We start from the raw sequence: 15,982 nt of genomic DNA, 5'->3' as shown, positions 1-15,982 counted from the left end.
TCCTCTGCGAGCAGAGGTGCAGTTGTACAACTGTAACTAGCCTGGGCCAAAATAGAAGTGAAAAAGCATTTATCAAGATTTTATTGTGGTAAAAATCTGTCACGGAATCTGGTTGACATGTTTGGGTTGCCAGCCCATGCTGAGGCCTTTCTCGGCGCAGGGAGGAGGTTACCACAGTTAGGTTTTCAGCTGGACGTGGTCTTTGATACTTGTACATCCGAATAAACAAATGGGGTGATAGAGTCTGCGTGCTTCGTGTGGTGACTGCCAGGAAGGAGGCTCTGGGGAAAGGCCCGATCCTTCCCCTGTGCGCAGGCAGCCAGTTGGAGCCATCTGCTCGCAGTCTGGGGCCCAGACAGACGAGGGGCTGCAGATGGAGAGGCTGTAGCCTGCCCTGGAAGGTGTGAGAGAGATTTTGAAGTGAGGACAGGTAGGAGACAGCCCTAGCAGCAGCAAGTAGTAAGGAGCGAAATGGTTTTGTGGATTTTGGAACGAGATTTGGCAATCTCCTTCCTGGAGCTGAGAACAGGGAGCAGGCCCGCATCCACCAGCCCTCCCTGCCGCAGGGGCATACGGGCTCCGAACGCCGGGGGGGCAGCTCTGCCAGAAAGCCTTGGATGGAGACAGAGTCCTTCTGACCTCGGGCTGTGACCTCAGGCACTGCCTGGGGATCCCCGAGGTTTTATATGATGTGCAAAGGGCGAAACCAGCTGCAGGTCCATGGTTCTCAGGGGAAGGCTCCAGGGGAGCGGTTTGCCACAAGGCCAGACTCACCTGCGGGCTGGACTCGCTGGATTGAAGTCATCGTGCACCAGTCAGTGTTCACCGCAGCAGCATTCTGTGTATTCTGTATGCGCTTACATTTTCCAAAAATTGCCTATGCACAAGCACATCCAAGAATAGTAAGCTCTTGTGCTAAATGAGGTCCCCAACTTGGAGGTCATAAACTTTAGTAAAAGAGCAACTGCTGGAGGGTTGTTTTAGTAGAGTAAATAAAACAAGGAAACAAAGGAGGCAAGAACAGAGCCCCTATTAGTCCCCTCCTGCTCTCTGCCTGAGGCTGCAGAGAGGTCTGTGTTTCACTGCAAAGAAACCAGCCCCGCTGTCGCCCTTGGTCAGTAGGCAGCAGCTGAGTTCAGCATCCTGCACTCCCAGAAAAAGCGAAGCCCTGTGAGCGGCATCCTCTGCTGGAGTGGGGAGGAGTGGGACCAGGGAATAATCTCCCTTGTCACAGGGCTGAGAAACTTGGCTTCTTCCCCACGGTGGCCCCAGACGTGCTGCAGAGCCGAGGATGCCTCTCTCCGCCTTCATCCCGTAGGCAAGCAGCAGCCTTGGCTACCAGAGCCTGGGTCTTAATGCAGGGCTGCCTGGGAAGTGCTTGAGATTCTTGAACGCAAGTGGTGTTGCGAGTGAATGTGTTATTTGCTTGGCGGCGATCCAGTTAGGAGTGTACTCCCTGAATTAATTTTGCTAGTAGCTCAGTGATGAGGCAACCTTAAATCTCAAAACAAAATGGGGATAAAAAGCCAAATTTCGAAGTATGGAATTTCATTTCCAGTTTCAGTAAGGGGAAAAATGCAGCTTTCTTGACTAGTTCTGAGGGAAAGTGAGTCTTACAAAACCTGCAGTGAGTGTGCTGTGGGTGGTACTGAGGGAGAACTCCCTGAGGCATGCAGAGGAGTTCAATCCCCATGCGAAGCCAGCTGGAATTAAAACCTAAACTGCCGTTTACTGCCTTTGAGAGCAGCTTCAGAAGTGAACATGACAGGTGGGCCAGAACTGCCTGACTTTCTGGTGCTTTCGGGTGGGGACACTGACTTACCACTGCCTCCTTTCTCCCTCAGCGGGGCCCATGCTGCTCTGTGCAGCATCTTCCCTGCGTCTGCCGTCACGTTGCAGCTGCAGCTGGCTTTATGAAGAAGTGCACGTTTTTGGTGACTTCTGTTTCTAATGTTTTGCTGAGTATCAGTTAGCAGATGTCATTTCCATTGCGCTAGTTTCTGATTAGTTACTAAAGCTTAGCATTTTGATTTCTATCTCAGCAGCTTCTCAGCAAATAGGACAGTGTGACCTTCTTTTAGTGGCATCTCAGACTGCTGCTGTAGAGTGTTATCTTAAAACTAAAAACCAAAGCGAGCAACTACATGCTAATTGGTATTCTTCATTTCATCATTCACAGTGAATAATGCCAGACAATCATTTTTTTGCTCTTTCGCTGGTTACGGATTTGGCAAGCTGAGCTGTATTCTGTTGTTCTGCGCCTCTGAGACAGTGCTACTTAATTTAATTTGGGGGTGGGAAGTGGTATCTCTCTGTTTTGTTTCTGTTGTTGTTTCCAACTTGCTGTGTATATGTGTGCTTTAAGAGGAGCTTGCCAGCCTCTCAGAGGACCCCTGCCTGAGGTCTGTAGGGATTGTCTGGCTGCTGGATAATTAATTGTCTTTTGGCCTGGGTTGGAATAGGAAACAACTCTATGTAGTTTATCACTGTGACTCAAGTTCCCATGTCTCTGCCGCCCTAAAAGTGTCAGTGCATCATCTTGCTTCCCAAGGAAGGGCAACTTGAAGCGGTGAGTGATTTGGAGTGCAATCAGCATGTTGCATGCTAAGGCAGTCAATTCACTAATTAAACGAGAGGGGGAGGAAGTAATCTAGAGCAATCAGCAGGGCATTTCATCCCAATTCCCAATTTTCTTTTTTTGTTGGGCTTTAGATTTTGAGAGGCTAGAGAGCTAATGATTTCTGTGAGCTCTTTAGCGGTAGCAAAGGTGTGTTTGTTAATATGAGCGGGTTGTGTTGTGTGCTCCGTTCCTGTAGGATACCAATGCTAACGGTGTAATTCAGTCAGAAGGGGGGCGAGACATTTGGAAACATTTCTCGGGCTGAAGCTGACATGTTTTGGCATGGTCAGCATTGCTTTTGAAGGTATTTCCTAATCTGATGCAGTTACCTTGCGTAAAAAATTAATTGGTATGGAGTCTGCAAAGCATTCCAGAAGGCTTAATTTTGACCCTTCAGCAGTTAATAAAAGACATAGTGAAAATCTTAACCAGCTGTAATGAACTCACGTCTTAGTGATTTAGTATATTGTTTCTTAAGCTCTTTTTCTGTACCATGTGTTTAGGGGGAGAGGTCGATAAGTTGTCACTGAGAGTTCGGCTTACAGTTCTCAGAGATGCCAGGGACAGCGATAGTAATTCCCTTCTCTGATCTCACTTCCTCGTGTTAATCGCCGTGACATGACAGACCAGCTTTTAACTTGCGTTTAGATTGTATGTTATAGCTCTGATTCAGGGCAGACACTTAACACTTAGAAGTATTCAACCTCTGTTACGTGTATAGATGGCATTGATCTCGGCTTGCTTACTGAATGCGTGTTAGGCTTTAAAAGTGTGTTTCTCCATATGAACACGCTGTGAAACAGAGACTGTCAGGCCCAAGGGGGGTCTGCTATGCTACTTTCTGAGATCAGAAACAAAACGAAATAAAAACCATCCCTCTTTCAGATGAGCGGAGTTAAATGCTGTTCTTCGGGATGCTGATTTGTTTAGGTGCTATTGACATATGGTTCCTGAATTAATCTGAAGCAAACTCATTTTCATAACCAGTTCCAGCATCTCTGAAATTAATCAAACACATAGCCTGCAGAGTGTTCATCCTAATCTAATCTAAAATTACTGTTTGCGTTCTGTGCGCCTAATTATTCATCTTAAGTCATCTCTGGAAAGAACATGCTGTCTTGTTTGTGTTTTTATTTAATATTTATATTGCTTAATGCTTAAAAGAAGTCATAACGAATTTAAAGGACGTACTATTTTCTTTCTTCTTTGCAGAAGGACATGTCACTAAAGCCTCAGGAGCGGAAGGAGAAATGGGAGAGGCATCCAGGAAAGAAACCTAGAGAATCTGAAAACTGTGTGTCTGCTGAGCCAAGTGAAAATGGCCATAATAATGATGCTGGGAGCTCTGAGAGAGAGGCAGAAAGAGGCAAAGAACGGGTGAAGAAGAAACTCCCTTTGAAGCTAACCAAACAGGTAGGGGAATCATTTCTCACCTGAAATGACTGCATCGTGGCCGTGGAAATCTTGTCCTGTTCGTAGGCTGGGGTTGCTAATGTAAAATGGCTTCTCTGGTACTTCTGGTAACCCAGGTGTGCTGGGTGATGTGGAAAGGAAGGAGCAGATCTCCTTTGTATCCTGCAGGTTTGAGAAAGTGTAGTAATTCACACTATAGGTTTGTGGCTCCTAGGCAGATTGTAGCCTTCTTTGGAGAAAACCTGCTTGTTAATGTGCTCGTGGAAGTTGCAAGTGTGAATGTGTCCATCTCATGAATTAAGTTTGTGTGCCCCCAGAGAAGTATCCTGGGAAGGAGGGAATATTCAAGTACTGCAGACGTTGGAAGTCAGTTTAGTGTAAGTTGTGATTTCGGGAGTCTTTTCTCTGTGCCCTTCGAAACGTGATAGAGCATGAATTCAGTAAGAGTTGTGGTGCCGGAGGGGGTGGTTGTACAGACTCCCATCTTAACCACAGTGTGTGCAGAGCCAGGGAGGTGACAAAGGAGAGGCACCATGGTTGGCAGGCTGTTTATCACTTATTGCTGCTCAGCATGGAGGTTTGCTGGTGACTCAGTGCTCATTCATCAGTTGGAAATCCACCTGGCACAGCAGCCTGTATCTATGAACACTTTTCCAGTTGTCCATTAGCACGGTGCCAAATGGCAGCCAGTGGGAAGATCAGTGTACTTGACCCTCCAGCATTCGTTCCAAGCTGAAAAGTATACTGCAATGAAAAGCTATCTTGAATTCTTTGTGGTGCAGAAAAAAAGCTGTTTAACCCAAGTGCACCTTCTGCTTTGTGAAATCGTTTCTCTCTGTGTCTCTGTCTTCAACAGGAGATTGAATTCACCATTTTTTGGAAGTGTTTTTTCAAAGACTTCCAATATTTTTGGACTTGCAAGGATCAATAAGGTCATCTAACTTGGCCTCCTGTGTAATTTCTCCACCATACACAACCATTTGTGATTAAATTCTAGGATATTCATTCAAAAGGGCTCACCATGTTTTGCTTTAGAAGGTCTGTTGGTCAGCTCTTGGCCCTGCTCTTCTAGTGGCTGATTGTTATCATTAAAGAATTAGAAACAGTCCCATTTTCTTCATTTTGATTTAAAGAAAAATAGTGGGAATTAATCACTACAAATAACTTCTGTGCAATTGTTACTACTTCTCTGCCTGTAAACATTTAGGTAGCAAATCATGTAACTGTGCACTTCTAGTAAAATATTTGCTGTGTTTATTTTCCTTTTAGCTCCCCAAAGTGATACCAAATGTTTTGTTTTTAGAAAAGATGTCAGTGTATATAGAGCTAAAGCATATCAAATTTCTTGTTTGCTTCTTCTAGTAGTCAAGTGATTGGGTTTCAGTTCCCCCCTCTGGTTACAGGTGTAATGTGTTTGTGCACAAATAAGCAGTCTGTGCAAATTAAAATATCTCTTTATTACGGGTAAATAGATGCATACTTTAGTTTCAGTGAAAGCTTGAGCAACTGGGGCCCTCTCTTGACATCAGAATCTACAAATGGTGGATTATTTCACCAGAAGGCCCTGGCTCTGATAGAAATATTTAGAAGCAATATTGCTTTATGGTGTTCCTAGGTGCTAGGATTGTGACACTGCGCTCCATCAGTTCCTCTGACTTCTGCCTCTGTGAAGCAGTTGTTGTGTCAATTTTTTTTATTTACCTGAAAAAGCCCAAACATCAATCCAGCACCCCCTTGTGAAGTATACATGAGGCTGTCTCACCTTGCAGTGCTGGTTCATGGAGTAACCCTACAAATGCTCATGTTGATGCAGCTGAGCCGTACGGTGCGGGTGTGGGAACACGGAGCTCCACAGGAGGTCAGTAGCCCTCAATTGCCTTCAAAATTTCTGTGACATGAAAGCTTGGCTTCAGTAAATACTGTCTTTCTAAGGGTTAGAGAGTTGTTCCTTCCAGTCTAAACTTAAACTGCAAGGAGTTTGGTGCGTTTCAGGTTTTTGCTGTGGGTATGTCAGGTCAGGGTCTTCCTGGAGCCAGGGTGAGCTGGCTCCTCAGCCTGCTGCATGGGAGGAAAAGGCCGTTAATATTGACATTTTCTACATGAAATATAAAAGTGAATTTCAGTAGTTGTGGCCAGTAGGGATTTCCTGACACTTCCCTACAAACCCTTGGGACAGCAGGGTTGGGTACACAGGCCAAATTCCAGTTTCTGTAATTATATTCTACAGCCTCAGTTTACCAAGCATTTGGATTCCTTGTATTTCTGCTCTGAAAAATGAGAACGTTGCTGTATGTTTCTTCTGGCTAGTGTTTGGCTGCCTTTGGTGATTAGACAGGATATTTGCTGCCACATTCATGAAACTCTGAACTCACTTTTCTTTCCCCCATTGTTTAATTTCCCCCCCCCCAATGATATAAGTAACAAACTCCAAAAAGGACGAGGAGCTTGCACAAAGAGTATAAAATAAAACCTGTGATGACTCACTCATTAATATACCGCACCTTTTCAAACAAGTCACACTTAGAATTCATCTTTTATTGAAAAGGGAGCTTTTGAAATACCTTGTATTATCCTAGCTGATATAGTTGTGAAAGCCATACAAGTTTTCAGGCCTGTAAGGTTGATGAAAGCAGCAAAATCCAAGGTGGATAAACAAAGCTATTCTTAGTTCAACCTAATTATGCAAATGATATAAGCAACCTAAATATTTTTTTTAATAACCACAAACTTCACACCTAGAATTCTGGTGTTTCCTGCCAAACTGTCTAGACAAATTGGCTGTAATATTAAGTTCCCTGGAATTTGGGGGAATTTTTGCATCTCAGGGTTATTAAACATAGGTTTATACCTAATTTGGAAAGCTTACTGTAATTAATGCTAATTATATTGAGACGTTGCTTAGAAATTGCTGATCAATTTGCAGCTTTCCTTATACTCTCATCCCTTCTCTTCACAATGCTACTGAATTGTCATCTTTCCTGAGCAGCCTCCTCTAATAAATCAAATTGGGCATTATAATTATGGCATTCTGCTAAGCCTTGTACGGAGGTGCAAAGTGGTAAGCTGCTTTGAGTGCCAGGTTGTCTGCTTTGTTTAGAAAATTAGATTAACGCTTCACTCCTTTTGACAAAACATCCAGTTTCCTGCGTGCTCCTGAACTTGCTCCCGAGGTTCTCGTGTACCTCGGGGTGTGGGCAGAGGGTTGTGGGATTTAACCTGCCCTCCCCAGCCTGTTACTGCAACCGTGCATAAAAATCCTTCAAGCACATTAATTCCCTGCTGTAGCCAAGCAGGGGGAACAAAGGGCGTTTCATGTAGGTGTGGGTCCTTTGGCCAAGAAGTGTCAGGATCTGGGGCTGTTCTCCGCGTGTGTGCTGGAGAAGGTGCTGACTTGGAACTGCTGCTCTCGGATAGGAAGCACCAAAACCACTCGCAGTCATCAGGTGTGTGTCAAGAAACAAGAAAGTGTTTAAAGAAGTGACATTTTAGAATGGCCAGATGCCTGTGGTAGCACTGCCCTGTTTGAAAGCGTGTTGCCTCCACCCTGCGAACGTTTGTGGGTGATTGCTTTTCTTAAAAGCCACGTCCGAGTGCAACCCAGTTGGCAGTGGAAGGGAGCCCCGCTGCAGCTGCAGGGGAGAGGAGCCCGCTGCCTGTCCGAGGGGTTCCTCTGTGGTTGGGTGGATAATTCGTGTGGATGAGGTAAGGGCTGGGAGATGGGGGCCTCGCAGTTCCAGCTGTGCCTCCTCGTGCTGTCTGCATCATTCTTGTAGTTCTCCGAGTCCCCCTTTGAGCTTTACATCTGCTTTGAGCTTTACATCTGCCTTTCATCTAGCTGAGCTCTTTGCTGCCTTTGGTTTTGAGTTACCTTTTGGAGTTGCTGATGCTGCTGAACGGACTGGGTCGCCCTGCCTGTCGGGTGACCTCCTTTTTCCCCCGGCCTTCAGGACCCGCTGCTGCCCTGCGTGGTGGCTGGAAGTGGACTGGCCTCCTTCTGAAGAGCTGGTGCTAGTGGAAGGAGTTGCTGATGCTTCAAGTTAGCTTAACCTCAGCTCTGTGGTTAGTCAGCTCAGGAGCCTCGTAGCGTACTGAATGTGATTAGATGTTAAATGTGGTTTAATAGCACTCTGTGCTGCAAATAGTCATATGTCATGAAGATGACTGTCTTACACCTCCTCCTTCCTTTTCGCACCCACTGTTTAGGTCACCCAAGATGAGGAAGAGTCTCAAAGAAGCAGATGAGAACAGGGTGCTGTAGCACGTATTTAGTGCTCATAAATAGCGTGCTGGGTTTGGAGCATGGGAGGAAAGGGCAAGACAGCTAATGCTGTCATCTTGCTCTGGAGGTGTGACATCTCCGTGACTTCAGACGAGCTTCCTAGGGGTGGGAAAGCAGAGCTAATTCCTGTGTCTCATTCACTCCCAGCCTTTGTCAGGCTGCTGAGCGTTGCTGATGATTAATGTATGTTGTTGCTGGGGCTCTTGCTGGACTGGAACTACTAAATTACATTAACATGTTTGATTACCTATTCATGTGATTTCTCCGTGGTGCTCTTCAGCTTGTTACCCAACATTCACTGGAGAATATACACCCCCAGAACACCACCGCTCAGGGTTACTTCTGAGCTGAGCTGAAGGTGATACATGCCAAATCATTTTCCATCCAGGATGGATGTTTCTGCTGATGTCCAGGTGAAAACCAAGAGCTTGCCTTCAAACCAGTTACGTGCCCGTGGCTCCGTTCTGTGTGGTGGTACTGACAGGCTATGGGACTCTTCCCAAGATAGAGAGAAACAGTCAAGAACCGTGTCTGGCTGCTGGGATACCTGACCTGGCATAATTCCTTCAGCATCACGCTGCTCGTGCTGACGGGTGGGCAGTAGGAACACGTAGCTGTTTGGTTTTTATTTGCTTTTTTTTTTTTTCAGATAATGATAAACGGCAATGCTGAAACTTGGATGAGTTTTTGAAGCCACTGGTGGGCTGGAGGCAGTGTTTGCTTAGTGACGTGGGAGATGAGGGGCTGAAATAGGCGTTTTTCAGCTGAGGCTCAGCACCCACGTAGGAGAAAGAGTCCAGAAGCAAAACCCTGGAGTCTTTGTAGGCCAGGGGAGGGCGGTGGATACTCCTGGCCTTCTGTCTCACTGTAGCACTTGGAAGCTGAATTGCACCTACTAGGGCCTGAATATAATAGTATCTTATTGTTACTTGAAATATCTCAGGCTATTAAAAGCAAGTGAGTGCTAGAGAGCTAAAAAAAAAAAAAAAGGAAAAAAAGGTGCCTTTAATGTGGGTTTTGGGGATTGGTTTGCTTTGTGCTTTTCTGGTGTTTGCATTTCACTGCTTTTGAATGCTGAAATTATACAAGCCAGTTTCTTTTTGTTTCTAATTGAAGTTACCGTTTCTGTTAGCAGATATTGTTACTTAAATGGTCTTTGAAACTAAACAAGGGAGCAAAAGGGGGAACAAAAATGTCCATTTTCTTTTAATCAGGAAAACATTGCTTCACGCATTGCTTCAGAACAGCATCCATTTCTACCTCTGTAAGTACAAGCACGTACAATTTGGACATACCAGCTCTGTACCAATGAGTTTAAGCAAGCACTCACGATTGCTGGCAGAGTTGGGCTGGCGCTCGCTGTCTGCTTGGGGTCAGTTCTGGGGTGCAGCGCGGTGTGCTGCTCCAGGTCATCCTGGCACTTCCCGCAGCGTGCTGGCCTGCAGCGTGTGAGCAGCCCGGCTGGCTGCAGAGCTCCTCGTCAGGCTGCAGTGCTGGGGGGCTGCCCCGGGGGGTCGGGGAGCTCCTTGTTTCCGTCTGAGCACGGGGCAGGCACAGATGGCCTTCCCCTGCTCTCCTGCACTAATCTGCAGGCGCGGAGACTTCACAGCTGCCTGGGAAACCACTGGGGAGTAACGGTGCAAGCACTGAAATGGGCAATACAGTATTTAGTCATTAGGTTTGCTAATCCAAGGCCTAAAATCAGCCTCATTTCCATCAATAGCAATCTGTTTGCACTGTCAGGAACTAATTTAAAAATCTGCTTTAAGTCCTGGTTAGGCACTTGGTATTCTGTTTTCTGCATCAAAGTACAAGGGAAGCAGTGGGCATAGCACAGCAGCGGCAGGAGGAGGAAAAATCCTTTGTAAATAAATAGTGGGTGTTTATATCCCAAATGAAACCCTGCTATTACAAAGGAGTGCTGTTGTTTTTACTAAATTCGTCCAAGAATTTGCAGAGATTCTTCAAGTCACTGCAGAGCCCACTTTGCAAAAGGAGAACTTTGTGGTGTGCTTTGTTTGCTCGGTGGCCCTTCAAAGTGCTGTACCAGCCATAGGCATTTTAGTGTGGTGTTACAGCTGTGGCACAGGTAACTTCAGTCATCACTGGGTTGTCCCCATTCTTTGAGATGTAGCACGGCTTCCTTAACAGATGTCTAACGCACTGTGCTTCGGGGTGAGTCGTGCAAAACAGTGCCATAAAACCCCTGGGAACTGCAGCAGGGGAAGGCCTGTGCTTAAGCTGGAAAATGTATTTCAAAACCCTGCGCAGTTCTGGTAATGAAACATAAATTGTGGAGACAATGTTTGTTAGAACTGGGGGTGGGGGAGGTGCAACCCAACTGGTTTTTAGAACAAAACCAAAGCATGAAGCAGAAGCACATGCTGGATTTCATTACACTGCAGTTGCTGCTTTCTAACCAGTGATGTTGAAGCAAGTTGGGGCTGCTGCAAGCGTTATAGTGAGGGGAACGTGGCTTTCTGTTACCCCCAGTGCTGCAGCAAAATGCTTGTTCACTCGTCTGGACCAGCAGGTGCCCATTTGCAGCTGTCCCTCCCTTCGCAACCCCGTTGCTCCACGTGCCCATTTCTTGGACTCTGCAAGTCCTCCTGGAGGGGCTCAGTGCCCGCGAGCACGCTTGGCAGTGGGTTGTGCCCAGGCTGCTGTGTTGTTTGTCCCTGCTCATGCTCTTCTCCAAAATTCCCCTGCCTGTCCCCGTTCACCTCTACCACTGAGCGACATTTGGGCGGCAGCAATGTGTTCATGCCTCCAGATGGCCGCTGGCGCTTTTCACATGTGTTGGAGCTGGTCTGGAGAGCGCGGTGATTAACGCGCTGATGCTGCTGGCGCCGCCGCTCCGTTCGGGCTCCTGACGCCACCTCTAGCGGAGCCAAAGCGCAGCGGCTCGGGGTGCCTGCCATCTGCACGTCAGTTCCCATCCGAGGAGGTCGATAACTGCAGCCGTGGTGGCGCGTGGCCTGGCGGAGCTCAGCCGTGCAGAGCCTGCAGGGGCAGCTCCTGAGCCCTGCGTTCGGCAGGGAGCTGCGCGGAGCACTTCTCCGCTCCCAGGGCTCGCCCCAGCCCCGCGGGGGAGAGCTGACCTGATATTCCTGGTGCTTTCGGAGCTGAAGGACAGGAAGTTCAAGTGACAGGAAAATGGTGAAGCGTGCTGCTACAGTGCAAGAAAGTTACGTTGTAGGCATGTGGAGAATGAAAGTGGTTGTAACTCTGTGCTGAAACGCTTGCAGGCCACCTTTACCTTCTCTGTCTACAGCTGGAGGACTGATGAGGACCTCAGATAGGCCACGCGTGCTTAAATACAGCCTCAGCCTCAGAATAAGGGAAAATAAAGCAATCCTCTCTTCTCGCTGATGTTCTCTAAGTAGCTGTGAGTGGGTAGCATTACAGTGGCTCCTTTTGAAAGGAGGAAATAAAAGGGAAATTTCATCGCTAACAACTTACGTGGCATCAGACTATGTAAAAGGTTGTTGGTGGTCATTGGTTACGTTGTTATAAAAGAAGAGCTAAATGGTTTGTAATTTAGAGAAGGGGATTTAATTACACCAAGTAATTTACAGGAAGCTATAACCACTTGTATCTTTTTCTCTGAGTTTAATTGGCTGACACAATGCACAATGTCCTCTTTCTGTATCCTCTCTTCTCATTTTTGGGAGGTTTTATTTGTGTCTGCTATTGGAGAAGAGAGGAGCCGCTCTGAGAGCACTGCTGGTGGATCTCGTGGCTTGAGCAAACAGAAAGGAGCACAGCAACAGGGCTGTTTGAGAGGAGCTCTTTCTCTGGCTAGTGCTGGTGTGTGTGCTGTTTGAAGAAATTCTGAGCTTTGGATGGAGGCTGGAGGTTTTTCTTGATAACTTTGTGGTGGTGGGGTGGGGCACAGTCCAGGTGTCCTGTGAGCTGGGCAGGGCCCTTTCCCCGGGCCTCAGGTAGTTGCTGCAGAACAGGCGAGGACCTAGAAGCAGCTGAAGCAACCGTGGCTTCTGCTCATGTTGTTTTTCTGGTTCGGGCAAGAAGTGTCTGAAGAGTTACTCAATCTTGACGTAACCACTGGCTGCCTAACTTTGTGCTCGCTGAAGAGCTTGGCATCTGTTATTTAATTGTAGCCTCTGGTCTAGGGCTTGCACCACAGGTCTGCAGTAAAATGCATGTCTCCGAACGGCAGCAGGTAGGGTTCCTTGGTCCCTCAACTTCGACTTGGTTCCTGGACTGATCATCCTGTGGTTTTTGGGAGACGCTCTGTAATACATGTATTGTCGTGAGTGAGAACCAAGCATAGACGAAGTATTCTTCCTCTAATGTGCTTATAACCATAAACTACCTGTCCTGCTCCAGTCTAAACCTAAGGAACAAATAGGAAAATGGTACCCCAATATTATTGATGGTGGAGGCAGAATTACATTTCTTTTAAATGGGATACTGTTACTTCAAATGCACAGAACTTGTCGTTGGGTACTGCTGTCCATGGATCTCCATTCCTGCAAAAGGTGGCTGGCAGCAGTGCGTCAGGAGCGGCAGCAGAACGGCTTTGGCAATTGTTGGACTTTGCCTGAAGTCATTTCATGGCGCTGGTCCAGCTCTCTTGGCTTTCCTTGTGGAAGCGTATCAAAGACGACGCTGTTTTCCACCTCGCAGTTGCTCCTGCCTCAGACTGCAGCCCCGGGCAGTGTTACCACATCCCTCAGCCTCTCTTTGCCGTGCGGATTCTTAAGGGAGCAGATTTTCATACTGCTGCCTGATGGGTGGTTTACGCGAGCTGCTGAGAATACACGCAGCTTGAGTAAGTGTGTCTTTGGTTTCAAGACATCTCCTAGGTAAAATAAGCACTTTTTTTTTTTCCTTTATGCGTTCAAGCAGTTAGCTATTCAGGTGACTGCCATTGCACTGTTTATTTGGCAAAGCCAGTATATGAAACCCACAGTATTTTCTCCACTATTTTGTCTGAAAAGATGAATTAAATAAAGCCAGCAGAGGTTTGTGGTAGATTTAAAACTCTTCCAAGGTTACTGCTTGAGGAACTCCTAAGAAGCAGATATGTACGTATTTTGTTAATTCAAGAATTGAAATATGCCATGCCTGTATGTAGGTTTTTTCAGGAATTAGCATTGTAAATTTATTCTCAATTTCTTCTGAAGTTGAGCCTTGAAGTTAATTTTTTTCAAAAAAGAATAAAAACTCCTAGCAAGGAGAATTTCAACTTTTAAATATAAGAATTAGACACAAACTTTTATTATTGCTATAAGCAAAAGCTTTTTTTTTTTTTTCTCTCTCGTAACTTCCTCTCAGTTTTGTTTCTTTGCAGTTGGAGCTGTTCAGGTTACCAAGCAAAATATTACTTGGGATTTTGAAACTCAGTGTTTAAAGTCAATTATGTAAATACATGCAGGTTATTTAATTTAAAAACAAATCTTTCAGCTTCACCTTTCCTTCCACATTTCACTTTTGCCTGGTTAAAAGCTTTGATTTAGGCACAAGGGAAAGGTGCACAGGCTCGGTTCTTCCTTCAGCTGCTGCAAATCCAGTGCGAGTTAAAGCTGAGGAGTAGTAACAGGTTTCATTTTGCACTGTTTCCTCTTACGGCACTTCTTGACTCATTGTCACAGAATAGTAAGAACAAGGGAAAAACCTTTTCCAGGGAAACCTTAACCACTGGAATAATATTGCTAAAAGAATCCAGGGACAAAGTAATGGATCAAGTCGTGGATGCTGTCCAGCACAGCTAGAATAACAGCGTGCTGATGAATAGCCTTCCAGTGTTGTAATATTGCAGGCTCTTGGAAGGTGGTGCTGGAGCTCATAAAGTTGTCTTTCTGCTGGTTCTCAAAACTTCTGAGTGGCTGTAGGGCAATCTTTTGTAATTTAACATGACGTTTATTGGCTGTAGTGTCAGTCATAGGTATCGTTTTGGAGTTAGTCTCTCAGTCGTTTAATGTGGAAGATGGAGATGGTTCAGCTGGTCAGGTAGGTCTGCTGTGGAGTACATCTGCAGTTTTAGTTAGGGGGAGAAAAGTATTTTCCAGTTAGTTTTCAGCTGATATGGAGCAACTTCAGTGTGTAACTTCAGTTGATGCGAAGGAACGCAGCCATATTACAAGTGTTGCCTGAATTGAGATTTTTTAACTTGTTCCTCATTTGTGCGTCTGTTATTTTTCTTCCAGGTGCATGCTGCCAAAACCAGTAATATAAAAATAAAGTTATTCTTTGCTTACCGCATAGGAAATAATCTGTACAGGAAAGAACAAAGCCTGTATCCACAAAACCTGCACCCCATTCTTAAAAGGCAAATTCAGCATTTCCCCAGCACATGTCCCCACTCTCCAGTGAGCAGTACGACCCACGCCATTACTGGGGGACGTGGTGGGATGGCTGCATGCCATTTTTTTACATTGCTTCCGCATTTTCATCTCTTGCTTTCCTTGTGACTGGCTCATTTTGTTCATAAAGCAGCTCGTAATTGAGTGTTTGACAAAGAAGTGTTTACAAGCAGTGTTTCTTGTGCATAACTGCCTAGCTGAGGGGAATAACAATTTGGGTCTGAATTTCAGCCCTCCTTTGTCACTGTCGTATCATCATCGGTGGCGGTGCTGTCTGTGCTTAAAGGGAAAGACAGATTAAAATTGTTTCAGGGTATGTCACAGGAGCAGGGAGCACAGGCTCTGTGAAGCATGTTGCGACTTTCTGGTGGCCCATGCTCATCCCTTGTTCTTGTGTTGGTTTTGGATACCACCAAGGTGTGTGCTAAATTAAACTTCTGGGGTTTTAGAGTAGAGTTTGCTCATTCAGAAGGAGCTTTGTTCCAGCCATAGGAAATGTAAAGATTGGAGCTTTGTCAGGTTTTAAGCCTTCTCTCGCCACTGTGTAGAGTAAGATGCTCTAGGCTCTAGCTCTCCTAATCTGGGAATGTGGCTGGAGTTCAGGCCCCATGAGTTGAAACCTGCAGTACAGACGGCCTGTGTTATCAAAATAAAAGTCTTAGTTAGCTATCGCTCGGAAAGAAAAGGACTGTAGGATCAAGCTTTTGAGTTTAGGCAGCGTGTGGGTGTTGCAACTGTCTGTGCCAAAACCCTCCTGCAAATTATGCCAACTGGGCAGGGTGTGGAGGGAACAGAAGCAATGAAGTTATGCATGAGTAAGGAACAGCTCAGTCTTTATTTAGACCCATTATAGGTCATTTGCAAAGGCTACTCTTTCTTCTGGAGGGGAATCTTTTAAAGGGGCTGCTCATTCTGTGTTTGCAGGAATTACCATGTTTAATCAGAAGTGATGGGAATTGGTGCGCAGCAAATAAGCAGAGACAATCCCGAGAGTCGTCTTGTAATAGCTGGAGGCACGCGGAGCTGCGGGGCTTTGCAGGGCCGTTCCCATTAACAGCAGCGCGAGCCTGTGACTAAACCCGCACGTAGGGCTGCGCGTAAATCACAACATATGAAACAAAAGTCATGCAGTCAGGCGTGAGTAAGACTGGTACTCAACCACTTTGGCCAATGGATTAACTCCTTCCCTGCTGTCTGAGCGCAAACAGGATGCAATTTCGGTAGTAAGGCGGCTAGTGCCAAGGCTGCTTTTCTCAGTACGGTCATTACTTAATGGTAGACACTGATCTGTTGAGCAGAACTAGATAATCAGTCAGAGCTTTACTGACAAGCTAGGGGTAG

At 46.1% G+C, this 15,982-nt stretch overlaps 1 protein-coding gene across 18 annotated transcripts in view; it reads left to right on the top strand.

Annotated features, from left to right (window-relative positions):
• Positions 1-15,982, top strand: part of FBRSL1 (fibrosin like 1) — a 514,372-nt gene that overhangs the window by 133,685 nt on the left and 364,705 nt on the right. For all 18 annotated transcript variants that reach the window (XM_082774368.1, XM_082774376.1, XM_082774373.1 and 15 more), the window contains exon 2: positions 3,833-4,033. In XM_082774368.1, the coding sequence (XP_082630494.1) occupies positions 3,833-4,033 (201 nt within the window). The remainder of the gene's footprint in view (positions 1-3,832; positions 4,034-15,982) is intronic.

This window comes from Aythya marila (assembly GCF_965140915.1).
Source record: "Aythya marila genome assembly, chromosome: 17".
In the NCBI taxonomy this organism is placed as follows: domain Eukaryota; kingdom Metazoa; phylum Chordata; class Aves; order Anseriformes; family Anatidae; genus Aythya; species Aythya marila.
This window is presented reverse-complemented; position numbering and strand designations above follow the sequence as displayed.